Source organism: Arvicola amphibius, chromosome 9, assembly GCF_903992535.2.
Source record: "Arvicola amphibius chromosome 9, mArvAmp1.2, whole genome shotgun sequence".
NCBI classification, from domain to species: Eukaryota; Metazoa; Chordata; class Mammalia; order Rodentia; family Cricetidae; genus Arvicola; species Arvicola amphibius.
Genome location: NC_052055.2, coordinates 55,598,121 through 55,622,922, shown reverse-complemented (window position 1 = coordinate 55,622,922; position 24,802 = coordinate 55,598,121). Strand labels below are relative to the sequence as shown.

The following is a 24,802-nucleotide window of genomic DNA, read 5'->3' as shown; positions in this document are numbered from 1 at the left end:
AATAGCGATGGGGGGAGGTAGTAAGAATGCTTGCTTGGTCACTCAGGGAGAAGAGACCTCCTCAGGCAACAGGAGTGGGCCAGTGTGCTATTCCTGGTCTCTAACAGCAGTGAACACAGAGACATCCAAGATGGGACTAGCTGGGCTTAAGTAGCAAGGTCAGTGTGTGGAGACCGAGGCATGAAAGGGAAAGTCAACATCACATAGCCCCACATAGAGGTAAAGGGGTTTAAGTCAGACTACTGAGGCCTTGACTCTAGGCAGGCTGGGGCATGTCTTTGTGGTCGCCTGGGCCTCTCTCTCCAGGGCATATAGGGGCGGCGAGCAAGATGCCTTGGGAAACCCCTATGTACCACAGGGGCCTGGCGCTGGTAACAGGGTGGGCGGAAGTTGGGCACGGGTGGTTGGGGATAAAAACTAAAGTCACCCTCAAAGGTATATCCTGCGTGGGTAGGTGAGGGGTCATCTGAATGAATATAGAATTCATCTGACTGGAAAACATGGTCTGAGGAAAAATAGGAATCTTGTGGATAGTGTGGTAATGGGGGTGTCGCCTGAGGTGGGGGTAGGGAACATGCTAGGAGGGGTGGGGGCCTTACTGGCAAGCCAGGGGGTGGGAACAGTGGGCGTGGCCTGGGAATAGGCATGGGTGGAGACAAGGCAAAGGCCTGGGGACCTCTATTGACCTGGGGCTGCCATTCTTCTACCTGACTTGGACTTTCCCACATCATAGGACCAGGCTCCCATGGGTCTCGGTGGGGCAGATCTACCCCCCAAGCATCAGCCATGTGGGCAAGCAGCAGGTAGGAGAGTCGGCGGTGTGCATGCTCATTCCAGTGCACCCCATCTCCCTGCAGATGCCTCTTGGCCTGACGGAAGTGGAAATTTAAGTCCAGCACATCGAAGCAGCGCTTTGTTGCTTCCGCATGGCTGTAGAAATTGGCTTGGCTCACTCTTTTTTTCAGGGTGGCCACCGAGATCCGGTACTGGCCCTTACACTTTTGAGGGAGGAAGGCCGCCTTGATCTTGTCACCCAAAGGCATGGCAGTGTTCCACACTAGCAGGCATGACTTGGGCAGTACCTGGTCCATGCGCCCAAACAGGTTCTCCAGGTTCTGCTTGTAGCTACTTAAGGAATTACGCCCATACCTGGAGACGTCCCAGAGGCAAGAGTTCATAATGATCACATCAGGGGCATGCGTGCCCGACTGCAACTCCTCTAGGACGCTCTCCATGTACTCAGAATAGACGCGCGTGAGGAAGTAGAAGCGCACTAGATGATGGTCAGAGCAGAACTCGCGCACCTCGCGGTAGTCAGTGCGGTTGTGTAGGGTGTCCAGCTCACCTCCCTTCATCAGCTGATCCTTTTCAAATGTCAGCTCCCCTTTGGTTCTGAGCTGCTTGTGACTGAGCAGGCAATCCTTCTGCAGCAGGAGCACCAGGTCCTTGTACACCGCCCTATGTACAGAGTCCCCAAGGACGACCACATACTTGTTGTGGAGAAGCTGCTGAACTTCTGAGGCCAACAGGCGAACCATGATGCCCTGCGCGGTGCCTCTTAGCTCCCTCTTTTGCACAAGCTGGGTCTGGGAATTGCTAGAACAGAAGAGAGAGCGCTGGGAGGGGCTCACCCTTAGGCAGAACAGCAAGCTTAAGAAAGATAGGGGAAAAGTACAGTTTGGGGAACTGCTGCCTGAGGGTGTGTGCCCCCAAAAACCCCACATCGCTGGCTCCAGAAGGCTGAGCCTGATGTGTGTGTGTGTGTGGCGGAGTGGGGGGGGGCTGGGAAGAGGGAAGGGCGGAAACCCTCCTTGATCTGTTAGGCCTGCAATTTGTTCTCCATCTACCTGTTTACTTCCAACAATTACCGTTTCCTGAAGCTCAAACCATCTTCAATATGCCAAAAAAAAAAAATCCAACCACTGGGTTGGGCAGATGGTTGAGTGGGTAAAAAAAAAAAAAAAAAAAAAAGGCACTAACAGAGGATCTATGCTTAAATCCCAAGCACAGATGAGCAGACCCCAGGCTTTCCCGGCAGCTAGTCTAGCCAAAACAGCAGGCTTTAGGTTCAGTCAGAGAACCGCTCACTAAAAAAGAAGGCGGGCAGCTGTGCCTGGTGATGGCTGCCATTCATCCCAGCATTTGGGAGGCCGAGACGGGAAGAACTCTGGGAGTTCAAAAGGCTAGGTGGGTCTAATGAATTCCATATCAGCCAATACTACATAAGGAAAACCTGTCTCAAATAAATGGGGGGTAGGGGGTGGAAAATGGCAAGAGAGAGGAAGACACCTCTCAGACCCAGAAAGACAAATAAATATTGCTTGTTTTTTAAAAAAAGGAAAGCACGCATCACTGATTGCCAGTCTCCAGACTTGGGCGTGTATGTGTGCTTACACCCCACCCCCAAATGCCACCCACACACTTAAAAAAATAAAAAAGGTTCTGGGGATAGAGGCCTCACTTGTCAAAAGCTCTAGGTTCACTCTTCTGCATCTACAACCAGAGGCAAAATGCTAATGACTAACACTGTTTCCACTCTTCTTCCAAACCTTTCTTAGCCTGTAAATTCCCAAACTGCTTTTCTAGCCTCCCGTCAACGGTGAATTTGCATGTCCCCGGGGCTGAGTTAAGTAAACTTTGCCTTTTTAAACACTTTGATGAAATGCTGACAGATGTGGCGCTCATCTTCAAAACCTCAAATGAAACCCAGGCGGTGGTGCACCTCAAATCCCAGAGCTGCAGAGGCAGGAGGATCTATGAGAGTTGAAGGCCAGCCTAGTCTACATGGCTAGGTCAGCCTATGTTGTGGGACCCTGTCTCAAAACACAAAACTTCATGTGCGGTTTATTTCAGCCTGCCACTTAGGCCACATCCCCTGGGACAATTAAAAAAAGTAGACTCAAGCTGGGCAGTGGTGGTGCACGCCTTTAATCCCAGCACTCGGGAGGCAGAGGCAGGCCGATCTCTGTGAGTTCGAGACCAGCCTGGTCTACAAGAGCTAGTTCCAGGACAGGCTCTAAAGCTGCAGAGAAACCCTGTCTCGAGAAAAAAAAAAAAAAAAAGTAGACTCCCACTTCAATTCTCCAAACTTCAACCAGCAGGGGCATGGCATAGCAGCCACTCTGGCTGTGTGAAAGCCCTTGGGATCCACCACGCCCTGAGAGCTGTAAGGTAATATACACCGTAAACATTTTAATAGGCATGGGTGGATAACTGGCATTAAATTGTTAAAAAAAATTGGGCATTTTTTCCCCTTTGGTTTTTTGAGGCAGGGTTTCTCTGCATAGCCCTGGCTGTCCTGGAATTTTCTCTGTAGTCAGGCTGACTCTGAACTCACAGAGACCCATCTACCTTTGTCTCTCCAGTGCTGGGAGGATTGATGGTGTGCACGACCATTTATTATTTTTTTGAGAAAAGATTTTGCTTTATAATCGATGCTGGCCTCAATCTCCTGATCATTCCATTTTAGCCTCTGAGTTCTGGTTATTATAAGAATGGACCACGACACCTGAAACTGTCTTTGAAACTGGGTCTCACTATGTAGCCCCTCACTGTCCTAGAATTCACTAGGTAGACCAAGCTGGCCTTGAAGAACTCAGAGATCCGTTTGTCTCTGCTTTCCAGAGTGCCGGAATTAAAAGGAATGGGACACTAGGCCCAGCTAACAAATGTTAGGGCTGTACTACATGTGGTTTTAAGTGGTAACAAATATAAAAATAGGGAGCATACATACTGAGTTTTCACAGAACAGGTAAAAATATTGAGTTATCTTCCCCCAGTTTTTACTACTGCTCTGAGAAAAGAACTTTTACAGGGAGTGGTGGCACACCTTTAATCCCATCACTTGGGAGAGGCAAGTTATCTGTGCTTTAGAGGCCAGCCAGGTTTACTTACTGAGTTCCAGGGATAGCCAGGGCTACATTTGTGAGACCCCGTCAATAAAACCAAAGAGGAAAAAAAAAGTTTAACAATAATAGCTCATCACTGTGGTGCACCAAACCAGTGCATGAAGTAGAGCACACACAGGGCTGGAGATGTGGCTCACCTAGCCCACGGAGAGCCAGGAGTCGCATCCCCATCACCACACAACCAGGGAGTGGTGGCACAAACTGCAATATCAACCCTTGGGAGGATCAAAGTCATCTATGGTTACTTAGTGAGTTCGAGGCCAGCCAGGTATACACGAGACACTGTCTCAAAAAGAGAGGGGGAGAGAATGAGCTAACGTTGTCCTTTGAGCTTAGATTGATGAACTAGGCTTGGTAGGACCATAATGCTAACCCTTGGGAGCCAGAGTGCTGGGCCAGCCTGATCTACACAGTAAGAGCCTGTCTCAAAATATCAAAAGAAAAAAAATAAATAACAGGAAGGGGAAGGGGGAACCTCGGGGGTTAACTGTCAGGTGTGGTGCAAGCTTCTAATACCACACAGCATGACAGAAAAGGAGGATCAGGGATTCAAGGCCAGCCTGGGTCAAAAGCAAGAAAAACCACACTAGAGAAGAACACTACTTTGGATCCACAATGCTGGGATGGCCACCGGCTCTCCTTGCCAGCTCTTTGCCTGAAGCTAAGTTACTTGGCCTCTCTGAAACACAAGGCCTGTGTGTGGAACACTCAGATACTCTGTTTATTCTGCCATGAAGGCAGACACTCACGGGGGCCAGTAGAGACTGTCAGATTCCTTGCAGCTGGAGTTCAGGGCACTTGTGAGCAGCCTGAGTGGTTGCCTGGTTCTGAGCAGCAGTGCTCTTAACCTGAACCAAGGCTCCAGCAAAATATAAAGTACTTAGAACAAGGCCTGCCGAGCTCTTAGCACCAGTATGAGTTAGTGATTCTCAGTGAGCATGCTACCACCAGTTTAACCATCTGCAAAGGGGAGAACTGTTCACCTTTCATCCGGGTTCCACAAAAACCAAAGGAGACAACAACCAAAGGGGAGCTGATGTTTACAAAACGAGAGATCGTTCTCCTCATTCCTACGTGATAGAAAAGGTTAGGAATCACGGACTTACTCGTTTTTATTCATAGGCAATGACTGAAACCCAGGGTGGATGGCTGTGTGTGCTTGGGGGTAGGGGTAATGACTCTGAGACATCTCATCATTCAGTCTCAAGCAAGAGACACAAATATTAAGCCAGGTATTAGCATAGTCCAGGAAAACAAAATGCTGCAGACAATGACTTCCCTGAGTTAAGATGTGGCTCTCAGGATCTTAACCAGAGAACCTCGGACCACATGCTGCACCCCCACCCCCAGTCAAGGAGACCAGCAAGAATTCTCCATTGTCCTCCAGGGGAAGGTGCAGATAGCATCAAGGAGAAAGAGAGGGAGAGGGAACATTCCAGTAAGCAGCTGAAACTAAAACAAGGGGTGGGGGCGCACAACAAACAGATGGACAAAGTCACACACCCTCTGCCTGGTCCCCATGGGAAAGAATGGGCTGTGCTAGAAAGTCACTCAACACATGTCAAAACCAAATGACACTTTTAGTACAAACCCAGATCTTCTCGGACACTTAACAAAGGCCAGAAACATCCAGTTTCAGGTTCTTTTTATTTATAAAAACTGAGACAAAAAAGGGATTTTAATATAGTCAGGTTAGAGCAAATTGCTGAAGTCCCTCATTAGTTTTGGAAGCTATTTTATGGACTCATTTAATTAGGGAGGAAACAGAGTGTGTCAGCTGTTGTGCTCCAGAACCAGGTACAAAAGGGCAGTCTCAGCTGGGGTGATGTAAACACCTAAGATCCCAGCGCGAGGGTGGGGGGCAGGTGCTGGACAGCTCAAAAAGAAAACTCAAAATGAGTAGCTCCCTTCCCTCCAGGGGAGAGATAAGGCTGCCAAGGACAGATAAGAGGGGGCTGACTGGGCAAGAGGGCTGAGTGCAGAAGCACCCAAGGCTGTGTCTAAGGAGTAGGAAGGGCACAAGGCCTACAATTCCAGTCTTGTTTCGTGACTCTCCAAAGCTGTTGCCTGCAAGATCTGGGCCTCTAAAGTTGCTGGAGAGCTATGCATTAATAACGGCTACCGCTATATAGAAACAAGACTTTCAAGCCAATTTGCTTGTATTTCTCCACTTGGGGCTAATTAATTTTTCAGAAGCATCACAAGGCATGAATTATAAATCTTTGACTATTACTTTATAGCTATTGCAAACCAAACCCAGCGCATTTATTTTTCATTAATCAGTGTTTTGTGGTAATTAGGTTAGTTTTTGGAAGAGTGAAAACCAACGAGGCTGGCTGCTCGGGAGATGGGACAGAGATGCTTCTTAAAGCGTGATGACAGACCTGACAATTGGGATGCTGCTAGGCTTTCTAGCAGGAACCCTCATCACGAACAGTTCCCTGCACCTGACTAAATGCCCACTCTAACGTTACACTAGGCCTACAAACAGCTCCTTTCCCTTTCAAGGCATTTCGGGGGGACCTATTTATCTATCAATCATCTATCTATCTGTTCTGGGTTTTTTTTTTTGTTTGTTTGTTTTTGTTTTTCAAGACAGGGTTTCCCTGTAGTTTCTAGAGCCTGTCCTGGAACTAGCTCTTGTAGACCAGGCTGGCTTCGAACTCAGAGATCCGCCTGCCTCTGCCTCCCGAGTGCTGGGATTAAAGGCGTGCGCCACCACCGCCCGGCTTGTTTTGTTTTTGAGACAGGATTACACTACGTAGCCTGGTAGGCCTGGAACTTGATATGTAGACCAGGTTGGCCCTGAACATGAAGATCTGCCTGCCTCTGCATCCTGAGTGCTGAGATTTAAAAAACACCCAGCTCAAATAAATATTTTTTTTACTTTTCCAAGATCCCTTTCAATTTTAAGGCAATGTATGAAAATAATTATTTCTCAGGAAGTCACCTTTTGACTTCCTTGTTTTGGCAATTTTTTTAGTTTTCTAAGTTGAACTAGTCAGTCAAAAATTATATGGCCTGCAATGGGGCCTACTAGATTGGACTGGGCCTACCAACAGTCAATTATGGATCCCAGAGTGGCCCACAGGGCCTGCTAACTCCAGGATAGTGATAGCTTCTGGGGGAAGGGCAGTCACTGCATTCTGAACTCTGGCCTGGGAACTCACCACAAACTTTTCATATGGGGCAAGTAAGCTAATAGCTACTTTACACAGCACCAAAAGTGGGAGAAGTAGTATTTTAAAAATGGCTTTAGGACCACATCAAATATAGAAAGGCATTGTGAAATACTGTGGTTAAGTGTGGCACCAAGGAAACCACAGCCAGGTGGCCACTGGGAAGCCCAAGTCTCATCCTCCCAAGCCAGGTGGCATCACCTGCTTAACAGGCGTCAGGCCTGCAGTCTATTAGGAAAAATGTAGTTTTCAGTGCGTATCAGGGCCTTGACAGCGGTCACTCTGTTTATTTAACTTGGTTGAGGCCTGTGACCACAATGACATCCAGCCTTTAAAGTGGGTTTCCAGTGACTACAAATGGGTTTAGGCTGGCTTAGGCTGGCGTTGAGTTGGATACACACTGGGAACGTGGCTGTACCTGCTCTCCCCCACCAACATTCAATAACGCTGTGATTTGGCAGATAAATCACTGGAAGAACTTCAAACACTGTGAGTCTGAAAAGTTACGAAGCTTAAAATCTCTTTAAAGCTCGAAAAATCAAAAAACAAAACAAAAAACTCTTAAAGCATGCATGCTTTCCCATATTAATAATCTATTATAAATCTTAAGGGCTACAGAAAGAAATGCAAGGAGTAAATTTAAGGATGAAGTAGAAGACCCTGATACTCGCTATGCGCGGGTGGCATCACTTTTTAGGAAAAAGAAAACCCTTGAGGTTTTTTTTTTTTTTTTTTTTTTTTTTATCTCCGGCTGTACCGGAACTCACTCTACAGATTAGGCTGGCCTCGAACTCAGAGATTCGCCTGCTTGTCTCCCAAGAGCTGTGATTAAAGGCATGTGCCACCACCGCCAGGTTCCCATTTGGATCTTTTAAAAACCAGTTCCTAAACGCTTGATTTTGATCGTATACAGGTTTTCAAATTTTTAGCATTACCACCCCGATTCGTTATTTCAGTTTCCCCTATAATTTGTCTAATAGGGCAAGGAAAAATATCCTGAGTTGGAAACCTGGCTTTCACCTCCAAGACACAGTGCCATACTGGTCTCAGGCTGGAGGCCCATCTCTCCGAGCCTCGGTTTCCCCCAGCGAGGAAGAGAGGGCATCCGGCGTCTCAAAGGCCTAGCCACGCCAGCAGAACACCAGGCCGCCTTTTAAACTCCAGCAAAGCAAACTGGCCTCACTCAGGTTCTAAAGAAAACAGCCCGAGGACCCCAAGTCCCTGAGCCCCCCTACCCCGAGGTCCCCCTTCCCACCAATTGCAAAGGCGGACACGTACCTGCTTCTGGGGAAAGCCAACAGCCAAGTCGCGCGGGAGTTCTCTACATCCTCAAGCTATCTCTCCAGAGTGGACTAACCCTGCAGTCTGCATTTTCAGTCACTAGTCCTAAGGTTAGCGCCCACCCTCCTAATTTCTTGCTGTTAAAAAAAAGAAAAAAGAAAAAAAGAAAAAAAAAAGAAAAAAAAAAGAGGAAGAAAGGTAACTTTGCTGGCTCCACCTCCAGGCCTGTCCTACCGCCTGGCCTTCAAGGCCAGTTTTAAAGCGCTGTTTGCACTGCCTGTGTCCCGTCCTCTCCTCCCACTCACTCCTCCTCTGATTTTAACTTGGCTTCCAATCGCTTCAAACCCGAAGACATTTGTCAGTAAATCAGCACTGGCTTCTTGGCTTCCTTTCAAAGGCCGGTTCTTGACCTTCCCCGCGGCAGCGGACCACACTTCTGCAGCGCCCTCCGGGGTCCCTGTCACTGCGTTCTGTCTTGCCCTGGATCCTTTGCGGTGCTTCTCGTTCCTTCTCAGGGGTTCCCTCAAAGCTGGTCTTTCTCAAAGGCCTCTCACCAGTTCTCCAGCCTCCCGCAAGCTTGGTTTCAGTCACCCTCCGGCCTGCGAGCAATCCTACTTTTGCCCTATCTAGCTCAGGGTTTCGCCCGTTTTCCAAGTCAGAGTGTAAATGGCTCCTCTTCCCCAGATCCAGGAGGAAGACGAAGGACCACCCATCACCTTATCAATACTATTTGTATGCAGATGACTCAGAATTGAGGCAATAAAGCCACCAGGCTGAGTGGGAGGGCCCGGGATTCGGCCCTGGGGTAAGATCCAGCTGGAGATTTTTCCCCCCACCCGATCTGCACTCCCCCAGCTTCAGGCACTGAGGCCTGGAGGGGAGGAGAACCAGTAAGTTACTAGTGATTTCTTCATAGTTGATGGCTAGCCTTCCTCACCCCAGCCCCCCAGCGTCTCCTCAACTCCAGGCATTCAGGTGGGTAAAATTCTTTAGTGGGGGGAAGGGAGGAGTAACAATAGCCTTCCAAATCCTCCAGGGTTCTTTATCCTCTCACCAAATCGTGACAATTCCTGAGACAATTCCCTCCTGACCTTTGGACAGTCTTCCTCCAGGTAAATATTGGTTGTGGCCTGGAAGGACGGCAGCCTGCTGTATGTGTGTTCAGAACTTCAATTCTGGATGGAAATATATGGCCTGTGAAAATGAATTCCATCCAAAAAGCTGGGTCAAGTCGTTCTTACTTTTCATAAAATGGCTGTTTCCACTCTTCTTGAAACATTAAAATCCTTAACCTGAAATCCTGAATGTAGCTCAGCCCAACAACTGTTATTTATTTCCACTTTTTTGAGGGTGGGCACTGGGGATCCTACCCAGGGTCTGATAGATGTTAGGCAAGACATGTGCATCTATGTTATATAGCAAACTGTATGTTAATGTTAATTGTATATTTATATAGCAAACTGTATGTTAATGTTAATTGTATGTCATATAGAATATAATATATTGGTTATACACTCCATTGTTATATATGTAAGGTAGATAGATACACATGTATATTGAAAATATACTTTAGGATTTTTCAGCGTTCTCAGAAGTTGAGCAGTGTTCACTTTCACTGCTGTTTTTGCTTAGTTTGCGTGGCTAATATTTTTTTCATTTTCCACAAATCTCACCCCACCCCCAATCTGTGTGTGTGTGTGTGTGTGTGTGTGAGAGAGAGAGAGAGAGAGAGAGAGAGAGAGAGAGAGAGAGAGAGAGAGAGAGAGAGAGAGACGGGGGGGTGGGGAGAAGGAGAGGGAGAGAGGAGAGAAATCAGGAGCAAACACGGGATCTGTTTCTTAAGATCTACTCCTTGATTGGCCTCCCCTTCCTCCAAGGGCACTGCTCCTAAATGCTTGGTCTGCTATTGCAGATAACTGGCCCAGTACTGCAGCTCTTCTCAAACACAAGCTCCTCCCTCCACATCCCAACTGTTCCCTGAGTCTTGTGATCTTAGCGTCTTCCCGTGGTGTGCCCTCACTTGCCCATCCACTTCCGCCTTTTTCCAGTGGGCATTCAAGGAACACTGACCTTGCTGAATGAACTGTTTGAGTCTCTCACAACCCACTCTTTGGTTACCTCCACCTGCAGAGAAATCAACGCAGGCAGGCAGAGGTTACACAAAATCGCCCAAGGTTGCTCAGCAAAAGTCAGAACTGGCCTGGTATTGATAGCAACTTCTGATGGATTAGAGAAGCTTGGGGTGTCGGTTTCCTTTCTTTGGGTAGAAATATGGTTTCAGAACCTAAGCTTTTAACTCCAGCTATAAATATTTGCTGAAATGAAAAGAAGGAAGTAAAATTATCTAGAAAGAAAAATTTGCATGTTGTTTCCTCCTTGTTACTCTCTGCTGGAAAAACTATTTTATACAAAACCTATATTTTCCACAGGTGTGGAGTTTGTTTGGGTCCATTTCCACCACTCAGGATGTTAGCTAGCTTCATTACTAATTACTATTATTATTTGCAGTGAAGTGAAGTATTTAACTGACTGGGTAACATTATCTAGACTCCTCTGGTGATATTTAAGTGCTCCTCTTAAGAAACTTATGACCTAGGTATCTTCCATTTTACTCATTTACACATTCAAAAATCAAGACTGCAAGATGGACTGAGCTCCCTGCGATCACATGCTTATGAAAAGCAGGGCTGGGATGCCAAGCCTTTGTGGGCAACCGCAACAGACAAGATTGCACAGACAATAACTAGACGCTGCACATCCTCTTCCCTTCAGCACTGAATTGACTGTTTCCTTGCACCTTAAAAAAAAATTAATTGTTTACCAGACTAGACCACGTAACATCTGGTCCCTCGGTGCCACCAAGTCTGGTGGCTGGAGCCCCCATCCCCCCACTTGCCCAGCGACTTGTAACCAGAAGGGATCTGAGAAAAGACTGTCAGAAAATTTAAATATACATTTAAAAGAAAATGGTAGGCAGAGCCCTGTAATCTCTCAAGGTCTTTCTCAGAGCTTCACGGGGAGTAGGAGGGCAGCCTGGACTAAAAAGAGACTCATTAGCAAAAGAAAAAAGAAAGAAAGAAGCAAGCTGGGAGGTACTTACTCACTGAAACCCTTGGTGGTATTTTTTTTTAAAAAGGTGTCTCTCTGTTGATTCCAGATCTTGTCCCTAGAGAGAGTCCTTTTCTGGCTGTAGATCTGAATGGCCCAGCCTGTCTTCTGGGTAAATAAGTTCAACGCTGGGTGTTGGAACTTTCATAAGCCAGTGTCTGGGGAGCTGATGCCATTTCCGGTGGCCTCTGGGGCAAATGACAGGATACATACAAGCATTTGCTTTCTTGCTTTTGGAAGACTAATGACCGAAGCATAAGACTGTGTCACTGATGGTAGATGAAACATGAAGTAGAAATTTGGCTCCAAATTTGTGTTCCTTTTGCCTGTCTCCGTAATTTGAATGTAACTCTATCTTGACCCTTCCTGTTTCTTAATGGTTCAGTTCCTCGGCTTTTATTATTCAGGTGTGGCGAATACAATGTAGAAAGCTTTAGAAGTGGGGAGGAGGAATTGGAGAAAGAGAATTGGGGAGACTGTAAGAGAGATGTCTGGCTTCACTTTCTCTTATTTAGTAGCCATGATCCCATCTGTCTCGGGGTGAGAGGGGCCTTGTTTACAACCAGCCTCCCAGCTTCCGTCTTGATCTGCCCACGGCCCCGCTGTGGGAGGACAGACCCTCCAGTTAGGAGTGGGAATATGGGCCTACGGCTGCCCAGAAAAAGCCAGCCTTTGACTGCAGCACCAGGTAAATGAGGTAAAGGTCAGAACCAGCACTGGTCCCTTCTAGTCCCTCTCCCAGACTCCCACTAAAAACTGTCAACCCGGTTAGAAAGAAAAGGGCCTGTGATTTAACAGATAAGCACTGGCCTTGGGTTCTGGTTGGAATGATCTCATTTGTGGGAGGGGCTCTCACCTCCCCTACAAAAACCGAGATGAAAGAAGGAGGAAATGAATCAGAAAAGACTAGGAGGAGAAGCTTTTTTCAAAAAAAAAAAAGTTTTTTGTTTTTTTTTTTTCTGAAAATAGCGAACTTTTAATAGGTGCTTTAAGCACTTCAGAGCATTAGAATGGAGGTGTGTGTGTGTGTGTGTGTAATGAGCATGGAAATAGATCCCTCTGAATGAGTAAAAAAGGGGGAATCTACAGTGTAGGTAAAGTAGGAAATCTATAGTATAAGGTTAATATAGAAAATTAAGTCCGATCCTTCTGATAGCCAGATGTCCTAGGCTTTCTGTATCAGCTGGACACAGAGGGTGGGGTCCTCGTGTGGCAAGATTACTTTTGTTACTGGATGCAGCCTCTAAGTGGGAAGAAATGTTCTCTTAATATTGCACCTTAATAGTTTTCTACTTTACACAGTTTTCTTACTTTTCTATTTTCTGTATTATACTTATCCTTATACTATAGATTTCCTACTTTATCTACACTATAGATTCCCCTTTTTTTACTCATTCAGAGGGATCTATTTCCATGCTCGTGTGTGTGTGTGTGTGTGTGTGTGTGTGTGTGTGTGTATCTGTAACTTAGGTCCCGCCCTTTACCCTCTACCTCAAGCTACAGCCCCAGCTTCTAACTGCAGTGAGCCCAGCACTAAGAGGGCAGAGGCAGGATGATTGGTACCAAAAGCCCAGGTCAGCTTGGGCCACAGAGAACCTGTCTCAAGCACAAACTGTCCTGATCCCAGGACAGTCCTGAAGTCCCCAGCCTATGTACTTTGTTTGAGGTTTTGTTTTTTTCACTGTTACAGGTAAGCTGGTCTACAAAGTGAACTTCATTGTCGTCTCCTGAAAAATATTTTATGTCAACCACCGCACGTGTGCCTTAAAATTTAGCGGTATACTTTCTGCATGATCCGCCTATTTTTTTTTTTTCATCTTGACCAAATTGTTTTCTAGGCTTTAATGAACTGAAATACAATCATTACAGTGTCTCCAGACACGATTTTGGTCTAGAACCCAACTGATAACCCGATTGTTTTAAAATTTATTATATAACTCTGCACAAACTTGAATGACTTCCTGATACAGCAGGGAAGGATTTCAGAGCCAGTCCTTCCAACTAACTGCTCAGTGGTCGTCTTTGCTGCCAGGTGGGGGTGCACTGCCAGGGTTAAGCATAGTTAAATTATGTTGTTTAGTTTTGGAAAGGGTAGTGGCTGGGGATGTGGCTCACGTGCCTGCTGTGCATGAAGCCCTAGGCTCTATTTGTCACATAAACTGATGGGACATGAACGGTACTATGTGTGCTCACTTGCAGCAATAGGGAGGTGCAGGCAAGAGGATCAGAAATCCACAGTCATCCTTGACTACCTAGAGGGTTTGAAGTGAGCCTGAGCTACATAGGCTCTGCAGTGAGTCTTTGTGTTCCCAGATCTCAAAGCCGCTAGACTGTTTATCCTATCAGAAACACTCTGTACAGATATTCCATAGCTGAAGGGATTTCATATAGTAACAATTATTGTGTTGACTGTAGGAAGCTCTGGACCATCAATAAAGCCAAAGTTGAGTGCAGAGACAATGGATGTTTTCCTGAGACATCTCAGATAGGTATGTCAAAGACGATAAACAAAGCATGCTGACATACAGCTAAAATGATCTATTACCTTGAGTTATATATGTAAAACCTCGCTCTCATTCCTAAACCTGAACAATAACATATACTTTGCAATTTTGTTTATGAAAGGAAATTCTCTACCCTTTAAGCCTTCTTTTAAATTATACTCTCTGAGCAACGCAACATAGAAAGTCACAGATCGTAGACATAGTCACCGTAAAGACAATGAAGGTGCTGGAGGCATGGCTGGTTGGTAAAGTGTTTGCTGCACAAATATGAGGACCTGAGTTCAGGTCAGCAACACACAGATGAATACAAAGACGAGACGATGAGGTGGGCTGGAGTGGGCTCAGTGGCTGAGGGCACTTGTTGCTCTTGCAGAGAACTGTGTTTGATTCCAAGCACCCACATGTTGGCTTACAATAAACTCCAGTTCCAGAGGATCTGACACTGTCTTCTGACCTTCAAGTGTACCAGGCAGGCCCACGGTACACACACACACACACACACACACACACACACACACACACACACACACACACACACACACAAGAAAAACCACTCATATACATAAAATTAATCAAACCATACATAGAGTGCTCCTTTGAGAAGCCTACATCCACACATAGGTGTACCTGTTCTTCCCCTGAGCATCTCTTTGCATTACCCCTGTGCTAAAGATCCATGGTAAAAATGTCTTTTGCTGGGCTGGGTGGTGGTGGCGCACGCCTTTCATCCCAGTACTGTGGAGGGAAAGGCTTGGCAGATCTCTGTAAGTTCAAGGCCAGCCTAGTCTACAAGAGCTAGCTAGTTCCAGAGCTCCAAAGCTACAGAGAAACCCTGTCTTGAAAAACAAAGCAAAACAAAAAATGTCTTTCACCAAGTGGTGGTGGCTCATGCCTTTAATCCCAGCACTTGGGAGGCAGAGGCAGGGAGATCTCTGAATTTGAGGCCAGCCTGGTCTACAGAGTGAGTTCCAGGATAGCCAGGGCTACACAGAGAAACCCTACTTCGAAGAAAACAAACAAACAAGTCTTTTAATAAATTTCAACTCTACTTCATGCCATCTTGTCTTGAAATTTTTTTTCCATGGCAGAGTGAAAAAATTCTGGGTTTGCCTAAGTGTAGGCCCCTAAGGGTCAAAGGGACTTGTCAGGATGTATCATGTGGACTTTCCTGCCTCCACTGACACCTGTCTTCCTTCCTAAAGATCTAGAATCACTTTTTACTAAGACAATTGTCTGAGTTATAGACGAGGGCCAAACTAAACAAATATTAAACTGCAAAATTCATTTGGAAAAACTAATCATTCACATTGTTCCAAATGGTCAAATAATTGAAATGCTATTAAAAACCAAATAAACAAACAAAAAAACCCAACCTATTACTGGACTGACAATATCAGTAGTAGAGCCATTCAGACCAGCGACAATCTGGACCCCAGATGCAGACAAAGCTGTCCTTTGGAGATGCAGCCCATGAGTGACCATGGATTAGGGTCTGTGCAGTGATGTATTTTATAAATAAAGCTTGCCTGAAGTTCAGAGAGTAAAGCAGCTGCACTGGTTAGCCTTACAGGCCAGGCAGTGGTGACACACATATTTAAACACTAGTTTGCCATGGAAACCGGGCAGTAGGGGTGCACTAGAGAGGACTATAAAAGGGGAGGAGACAGCCCTCACACCGACTCCGTGGTAAACACAAGCCGCAGAAAGAAACACAACAGGGAAGAGGGTACAAGGACATCGGAGAGACTCCCTAGAGCCAAGTCCTTGCCTTGGCAAGGGGCAGATTATCAAGTTCACTTGTGACTGGGGGTTGGCCCTGGACAGGAACACGTCCGGGCCACCAGGAATGAGGGGATGGGAAGGTGGTATTAGAAACTGCAAGAGACAGAGGGTGGAACCCGTCTCCTGGGTGGGGGGAGGGGACGAGCTGTACCTGCAGAGCAACAAGAAGGGACCACACACTAAGGCTGCTGGCTGAGTTCTTTGGTTTTTCTCTGGTCTGTCTCAGCAAGGTGGGTGCAGGTTTAGAGCTGGCCTTGAACTCACTGTATCCACCTGCCTCTGCCTCCTGGGCATTAGGGTTAAAGGAGCACATTCCCACACACAGCCATTGGTGAGGGTTTATTTTTTATTTTTTATTTTATTTTTTTTTGTTTTGAGACAAAGTCTCACTATGTAACTCTAGCTTGCCATACCCCATATGTAGAGCTGGCTGGCCTCAGACTTTTGGAGATCCACCTGCCTCTGTTGGGATTCTAAAGGATAATGCTGTACCTGCAGAATCTACACAGGCTATCAGACCCCCTGGAGATGGGGTCCCGGTGCTTGTGAGCTGCATGACATGGGTGCTGGGAACCACATCAGGGTTCCTGCCACAGCAGTAGGTACTCTCAGCTTCTGAGTGGCCTTTCCAGCAAAGGGGCTCTGCCTTTTGGTTTCATTAATGTAGGCTGATGCTACAAATCCGTACTTTACTTAGAGTCATGGTTAACTTAAATCCAAGCACAGAAAAACAATTACATTAACCAATTACTGTAATTACAGAGTGGGACATATTTTAACGTGAGGGCAAAAATAATGGGCTTTTCTCCCCCCCCCACCTTTTTTTTTTTTGGTGGTGTTGGATATGGAACCCAGAGCCTCAGAGACATTTAGCAAACATTCTGCCCCTAGCCCAATAGCGCTTCTTCAACATCAAACCTTTATTAGTCCCAGACACAGAATAATTTAAGCTTACCTATTTCACCCACTTTCTCTAGTTGATGGAGCAGTGCTTCTCTTCTAGGAATGGGTACTACAAGTGGCCAGAAATCAGCCCATTCAATATTTACATAGAGATGCATTTTCTTCAGCTAACAGGTATTTGCATTCAAACCTATGCATGGTTACCTTTAAGTGATGGCCCAATTCAGCAAATCGAAACCCACATTTTTTTTTCTTTGCTTGTATGAATATAATAATCTACAATGGTTTTGGTTATTTCTCTTCAAGAATTGGCAATTTGTATCTCCCCTTCCTCCCCTCTGAGACAGAGTGTAGACAGGTTTCTGTCCCACCTGGTCCTGCAGTCATTCAGTCCCAAAGAAATACACAGAGTGGGGGCTGGAGAGATGGCTCAGTGGTTAAGAGCATTGCCTGCTCTTCCAAAGGTCTTGAGTTCAATTCCCAGCAACCACATGGTGGCTCACAACCATCTGTAATGAGGTCTGGTGCCCTCTTCTGGCCTTCAGGCATACACAGAGACAGAATATTGTATACATAATAAATAAATATTAAAAAATATACACAGAGGTCTACATTAATCATAAACTGGTTGGCCTAGTAGCTCAGGCTTCTTATTAATTCTTATAATTTATATTAGCCCATAATACTTGTCTGTGTTAGCCACGTGGCTTGGTATCTTTTTCAGCAAGGCAGTAACATCCTTTGTCCCCTGTGTCTGCCACTGCAGACTGAGCTTCCCTCTTCCCAGCATTCTCCTGTTTTCATTGCCCCACCTCTACTTCCTGCCTGGTCGCCCCACCTGTACTTCCTGCCTAGCTACCGGCCAATCAGCGTTTATTTAAAATACAAGTGATAGGGTATAGAACATTGTCCCACAGCAATAGAGTTTCTCTGTAGCTTTGGAGACTGTCCTGGAACTCACTTGGTAGACCAGGCTGTCCTTGAACTCATGGAGATCCACCTGTCTCTGCCTCCTGAGTGCACCACTACCACCTGGCTTTTTTTAAAACTTTTTTTTTTGTCAATTTGTACTTTTAAGTACATACAAATAATCAAGTGTCTGTAACCTCAGCACTGAGCAGAGGCAGGAGGATTACTCAAACTTTGAGGCCCGCCCAGTCTATATAATCTGTTTCGGGTCAGTCAAACCTACATGTTTAAATGCTGCCTCACAAAACAAAAAGTACATCTGAATAATTAATAATTAATATACAATAATGAATTGTCTCCTCTAGTAGCATATGAAGAACTGTACGGGGTTGGGGCTGTAGCTCAGTTGTAGAATATGTGCCTAGCGTGCACAAGGCCCTGGGTTCAATCCTCGGCACTGCAAAACGAACACCACCTTCCTTTACCTTTAAACCTAATCTGGCAGTGCACTAGGTGGGCAGTTCCAGAACATGGAGGACTGAGGAGGAAGGATCACCATGAGTCTGAGACTAGACTTGGCTACCTAGCAAGAGCCTATCTTAGAAAACCAAAACAATAACAAAAGACTTTGGAGAGGACAGGAAAGATGATGGATGGCTCAGTGGTTAACCTTGTGCGCTGCTGGCAGCTCACACTCCAGTTTCAAGGGAATCCTATGTCTCTGGCTGCCTATTGTGTGACACACACATTAAAATATTTTCTTTGTTTGGGTGGTGGTGGCACACGCCTTTAATCCCAACAGAGATAGGCAGATATCAGTGAGTTCAAGGTCAGCCTGTTATACAAAGAAAGAAACCCTGTCTTGAAGAACAAAACGCAACAACAACAACAAAAATTTGAGATAGGGTTTCAAGGTGTAGCCCTGGCTGTCCTGGAGCTCACAGAGATCCACCTGCTTCTGCCTCCTGGGTGCTGTGATTAAAAGACTTCTGCCACCACCGCCCGGCAAACAAATCTTGGAAAACAGAAGACTTTGGAAGCCAGGTGTTTAACACCTATAATCCTGGTACTTGAAGGCTGGGATCAGAAGATCATGAGTTCTAACTCAGCCAGGATTACGCGGTAAGAACCTTTTCTATACATAAATAAATCAAATTTTGAGATCTGAATTAAAACATCTCACAAGTCCAGCTTAGTAACAACTAAATTTTGTGCTAAATCAGCATATGTCAACTTCTCTTTGGTTGTTGCTAAGTGGGGTCTTAGGAGGTTTGAGAACGAATGAAATGAGAGACCCAACAATCTGTCTACAAGCTATCTTGGAATCCTTGTTTTATGCTCAGTCTTCTCTCTGTTCACGCATGGCTTCCTGGTTCAGAGCACCGGCTTTGCAGGCTGGGAAAGTGGAAAAGGTCTCAAGTCCTTAGCTCACGAGTCACGTGATTCTGGATGTTTGATTCCTGTGGACCCATTCCCAGTGTCAGCTATCAAATGTGTGGGTTGAGCGGCACGGATCTCAGTTTACTCTAGGAAGTAGTATGTGTGTGGTGGGGGTTGCGTTTTTGGGAGGTGGAGGGTGGTGCAGCTCAACATGCCTACAGTCATCTTGGCTCAGTGTGCCTACTGGGCAGTCCTGGCAGATATCCCAAGCTCTAAGATAGCAAACAAAGTTATTACGACAGTCAGTCGAGCATGGCGTGCCAACCACTGATGCCCTGATTGTTTTTGAGAAAGGGAGATCCAATCCTGTTGACTACAGCCCAGCTCAGCACGGAGGTGCCTTCCTCTTGTAGAGCTTAGGATCCTCTTGCCTTGGTGCTGCTTAAACCATTAAGTCTCCAATAAAATGCCATGTGACAATCTGGACCTAGCAGTCTCCTTGGTTTACAGGTCCCTTCTACCTCTGTCCTCTGGCTCTAGTCCACTGTGAATGGGGTTTCCAAACAATGTATGAATATCCATACTTTAATCATACATAATAATACTTTAAAATAATTAGTCACAGAGCCAGGCAGTGATAGCACATGCTTTTAATCTCAGCACTCAGGAGGCAGAGGCAAGTGGATCTCTGTGAGTTGGAGGCCAGCCTCATCTACAGAGTTAGTTCCAGGACTGTCAGGGCTACACCCAGAAACCCTGTCTTAAAACTATCAAACAAACAAAAACAAACAAAAAAACCCAAAAAATCCTGATTAGCCACAGGTAAAATGCAAATGCTGACAGGTACCCTGTGTGATAAACACAGCTCTGAGTGGTCATGAGAGCATCCTGTAGGAAGGAGCTCTGCAGGTGGACAAGGATAACACAGGCTGTCTCAAGGCTTGGAAGACCAAACAGCCTTTCCCATCGCAGTCAGGCTCAGCGTTGAGCTTGGATCATGCAGCAGGCTTGCATGGTCCCATGGGCACAGGTTTTCTTTTCTAAGCCTTTTCTCAAAAGATACCTAAGGACTGCATGAGACCAGAGGCCTTATATTATATTAGAAGTGTGTCTCTTCCCTGTAAACAATGTCAGGGGACTCCAAGTCACTGAGGCAGTGTGTTCTGATTCCATGCTGTGCTCACCCGCACTCCTTCACCAATCTGACCGCTTTTAGACGCACAGCTGAGAGGTCCGTTCGTGTTTGGGGTTGCACAGTTCTTTCATTCTGCAAATCGGAATCTATACATCTGATTCCCTCTCCTCCTGGACCCTCACTGTGCAGCTGCGTGTTCTCAGTACACCCTATGCTAGTAGCGCTCATATACTGCCTGTGACATGCTTTCTGTCCCCAAGTAACTTAGCTATTCCCTGGTTACCATGACGTCTGTTGCTCAGTCCACACTAGCGCCAACGTCAAAGCTTTATCCTAGTCAGGGATGGGGGTGCATGCCTTTCACCCCAGCACCCAGGAGATACAGACAGACAGGGAGTCAAGACCAGCCTGGTCCCAGGTAATCTAGAGCTACATAATAAGACCCTATGTCAAAAACTCAGAAACAAAAACGCTTCATCCTTAGGCCTAAAGGCACACCCAAAAAGATGTGGGCAGCAGAAGCTGATGGAGGGCATCCCTTTACTCTCTCGCCACAATTTGCACTGTAAACTTTTCTCTGAAAAACAAATGGCTTTACATTTTCATCTCCAACTTGTCCTATTCAAGCCCTCTACTGACAATTTTAAAAGTCTGGATATTGCTGGGTAGTGGTGGCGCACGCCTTTAATCCCAGCACTTGAGAGGCAGAGGCAGGCGGAGCTCTGCGAGTTCGAGGCCAGCCTGTTCTACAGAGTGAGTTCCAGGACAGGCTCCAAAGCTACACAGAGAAACCCTGTCCCAAAAATCAAAAACAAGCAAACAAGCAAAAAAGGTCTGGATATTTAAAAATTAATGCTTTAAAGTGGTATTATTAGTTAACTCTAACAGTGGCAACTTGGGTTTTCCTTGGTGAAAAACCTTGTTTTTCCCAAAACCAAAATGCTAAGCCTTAACTTACTGATCCCACAGAGTGGGATCACTGATACAGCCATTTTCTAACTCACTGGCGTCTGGTAGCTCTGCCTTTTCATAGAAAAAGTTCCAGCATTTTCAAGTGCTATTCACAGCTAAATTCTGGGACGAGGAACTGGTTTATTCAGGAAGGAGACAGCGCGGTGTTCTTTGGTGCGTGTCATTCTTCCTTTCCAGATAAACATCCCTCCGGGGCCTCTCTCCTGGCACAGTGCTTGGCACCAGGGTTATAAAACACATGAAAAAAACAGCAAAGGACAAAGACATGTTTCTTGTAAACTTTGTGATGCTATAAGCGTCTGACTTAAAATACATTCTGAAGGAAAGATCTTATTTTCTGGTTCTGAGGTCTGCAACCCCTGGGCTGTCTCCAGTCAAGAGTCACCCAGCAGGGGCAGAGACTTGTGACAAGCTCCCCTGGCCAGGCACTCCGCTGGCCTCTACCTCAGTTCACACAGGAATCACTTTGCGCCTGACTTTCCCTCTGTCGCCGGCTGCCGGGTGTTATCTGAGGACACCAGCCTTCCTGCCTTATCAAGGAGCCTCGGAGGGACTGCAGGTCTCAGCCCCCAACACAGGACCTGCGCATTCTTTTAATAGTAATATTAAATTCTGCGATAGTAATTCTGAACATTCTAGGTCCGGTGCCCCTGGTTTGCAGAATCAACAGGTGCAGCTGCCATTTCCTGAGAATCTCTTTTGCACACAGACATCTTACATCCATTGTTACCTTTAGTGCCACCTACAGATTCAGCAGCAGTGTCCCTGGAAGAAAAGACCTCTCAAATGGCCGCGCCAGATGAATCCACCTTCCACCCGGCCTACCCTGGCACTTAGCAGGAAATTGAACCCACACCTGTCCCATGCCTACAGGGTGACCTCTGCGACAACTGGAACACTGCAGCAGAGAGGCAGTTTTGACTTTTGATTTGGAGGGGAACAGAGCCTGCCACCAATCGACTATGCCGATTTCTGGTACGTCACCACCAGCATGTCTAGGGGCGGTGGGTTTAGAAATCTGTGAAGGAATTCTGGACTCCAAGAGTCAGGATCTTGGGGAAAACGTTTACCTCATTTATTTAAGGCTTTCTTATGATTACATTTTCCTGGGGGGAACCCTCCCAAGCCCTGGGGGCTTAGAGCGCCCTGGGAGCCAGCAAAGTCTGAAGGCGAAACTGTCACGTGGGGAGTTTGGCCGCAGACTGATATTTTAGGAAGAAGTGGGCTCAGAAAAATCCTGCAACCCTGGCCCGCTACGGTGTTTGTTAGCGAAAATGAGAGCAGGCGCTGATTATCACTCTGAATGGCAAGAGACGCCGCATGTTTTGTGTGAGTTTCATAGAGGCTATCACAGGCCCGAGCCCCTCTTTGTCGGTGGGGGCTCTTTGCCTCGTGTGTGTGTGTGTGTGTGTGTGTGTGTGTGTGTGTGCGCGCGCGTGTGCTGGGGGAGGGGTGCATACTTACGTGTCTGCGCAAGGAAGATCCTATTGTTCAGTCCCTCCATCGCTGGGCGCAGAGGAGGAAAGAGGAAGGAAAGCCAGAGGAGAAAAGGGTGAGGAGCTCCGCTTAGCTCTGTTCTCATTGCCGAGTCATCCTTGCCCTGTGGAGAGAGTCAGCACTTCCTTGAGTGGCAGTGGGTGGCGCAGCCTCTGGGGCTGCTGCAGGGCAGTGGTTGGGGCTTCCTCTTCGGTGGAGTTCATAAGGTGCAAACTTAGCTCATCTCTGGGCCACAGGGTGAACCCAGATGCCAGCTCCCCAGCTCACCTTGGCTAAGCCAAGAGACTAGCCATGCCAATACAGATCAGGACCCATCTGTTCTGCACATCTGGTCTAGAGACCTAAACTAACTCAACCCGACTATCACCTTCAGGCCAAGGCCACTTTCTTTTCTAGGGGCCTTGACCATGGGATCCGACAGGCTCCTACGGACCATCAGGGCTTTCCCACACATCTGCCCTAATGAGAAGCCAGAGCTGTCAGACTGTCTGTTGACAGCAGGTTCTGAAGCCTGCCAGAGCCCTCTGACACGGAAGGCTCTAGGTCCTCAGGACGAGTCTGTGGAGTCCCTGGTCACTATGAGCCAAGCTACTTCTGGGGTGAGCAGACTCTGTAGTCTGGGGACACTGGAGTTTGGAGGCACAGAGTGGAAGGGGGAAGTGAAGCATCACTCTGTCCACGTCAGATCGGTTTCCTCCCTTTCTTTTCAAGTGCACGGGATCAGTGTTTTAAATGCCTGCATTTTTTTTTTCTTTCTTTTGTTTTGTTTGATTTTTGAGACAGGGTCTTACTCTGTAGCCCTGGTTGGTCTGGAACTTTCTATGTAGACCAGACTGGCCTCAAACTCAGAAATCCATCTGCCTCTGCCTCCTGAAGATTAAAGGCTTGTGCCACTGTGCCTAATCTCTTTCCTTTTTTTTTTTTTTAAAGTGGGGTGTGTGTGTGGCAGGAGCTGGTGAGATGGCTCAGTAGTTGAGAACATCTTTTGCTCTTACAGAGGATCCTGGTTCAATTCCCAGGAACCACACGACAGCTCTCAACCATCCAAACTGCAGCTCTTCTTCTGCCTTCTTCTCACCTCCATGGGTACCAGGCACACACATGGTATACAGGCGTACAGGCGAACAAAACACTCATGCGTACAAAACAAATCTTCAAAAATCTAAAAGATCTATTTGTTTGTGTGTGTCATGTGTGACTGTGTGTGTGTGCGTCATATGTGTGTGCGTGTCATGTCTGTGTGACTGTCGTGTCTGTGTGCCGTGTGTGTTTGTTGTATGTGGTGTGCGTGTCGTGTGTGTGACTGTGTCATATGCGTGTGTGTCGTGTGTGTGCGTGTCTGTGTGTCGTGTGTGTGTTGTGTGTGTTTGTTGTGTGTGTATGTGGTGTGTGGTGTGTGTGTGTCTGGTGTGCATGTGTGTGTGTGTGTGTTCTGTGTCTCGTGTGTGTGTCTCATGTGTTTGCCACAGTGAACCTGTGGAGGTCGGAGGAAAACTTGTTGGAGTTAGTTCTCTTTCCATCATGTAATTTCTGAGGATCAAACTCAGGTCAAATTAGGTTTGGTGGCAAGTGCCCTTGCCCACTGAGACATCTTGATGGTCCCCAGCCGCAAAGCTTACAGTATTTATTCTACCGGGGATGCTTGATTCACACCTCTTGCCAAGCACTGTGGAGATGAAGACAAGAAGGTCATGAGTTCAGGGCTAGCCTGGGATACATAGGATAAGCTGCTGTCTTTTTTTGGCTGTCTATGGAACACAAGCTGTAAACCAGGCTGGCCTTGAACTCACAGAGATCCACCAGCCCCTACCTCCCTGAGTGCTAGAATTAAAGGCGTGGGCCACTGCCCGCCCGTCCAACTGCTGTCTCAAAACAACAACAAACTAACACTTGATTTCCTCCCCCTTCAGACAGTCACTTACCATCCCGGTCCCATGCAGAAGTCCCTATTTAGTCAAACCTTGAACTCCCAATCCTCCTGCCTCTGCTCTTTTTAGAGACAAGGGCTCAGGTACCTGATGCTGGCCTAGAACTCCTGATCCTCCTGCTTCCAGGCTTTTTATAGTCATGCACCAGTTCACCCAGCCCAAATCTCTTATTTTTTAAGTGATCAGTTCCGGTAAAGAGGCTGGAGAAAGTGAAAGAGAACTTTTGCCTCCTCTCGATCAGGTAAAGGAATTCCAGCAGAGAGGGGAGCAAAGCTGTGGGCCTGGTGCTAGGCACTGACTGAAAGGCTTCAAGATA

At 46.7% G+C, this 24,802-nt stretch overlaps 1 protein-coding gene across 4 annotated transcripts in view; it reads right to left on the bottom strand.

Moving 5' to 3' along the window:
* Pced1b (PC-esterase domain containing 1B) overlaps positions 1–24,802 on the bottom strand; it is a 109,899-nt gene continuing 85,097 nt past the window's right edge. Inside the window, exons 2-7 of one of the 4 annotated variants that reach the window (XM_038343901.1) lie at positions 22,526–22,661; positions 11,469–11,907; positions 10,439–10,492; positions 9,460–9,562; positions 8,366–8,505; positions 1–1,596 (exon numbers count right to left, since the gene is read on the bottom strand). In XM_038343901.1, coding sequence (XP_038199829.1) covers positions 240–1,538 — 1,299 coding nt within the window. In that variant the 5' untranslated portion in view covers positions 1,539–1,596; positions 8,366–8,505; positions 9,460–9,562; ... (1 more) ...; positions 11,469–11,907; positions 22,526–22,661 and the 3' untranslated portion in view covers positions 1–239. Of the gene's footprint in view, positions 1,597–8,365; positions 8,506–9,422; positions 11,093–11,468; positions 11,908–22,525; positions 22,662–24,802 lie in introns of those variants that run through there. The other 3 variants (XM_038343902.1, XM_042055783.1, XM_038343903.1) reach the window with 3 other exon arrangements.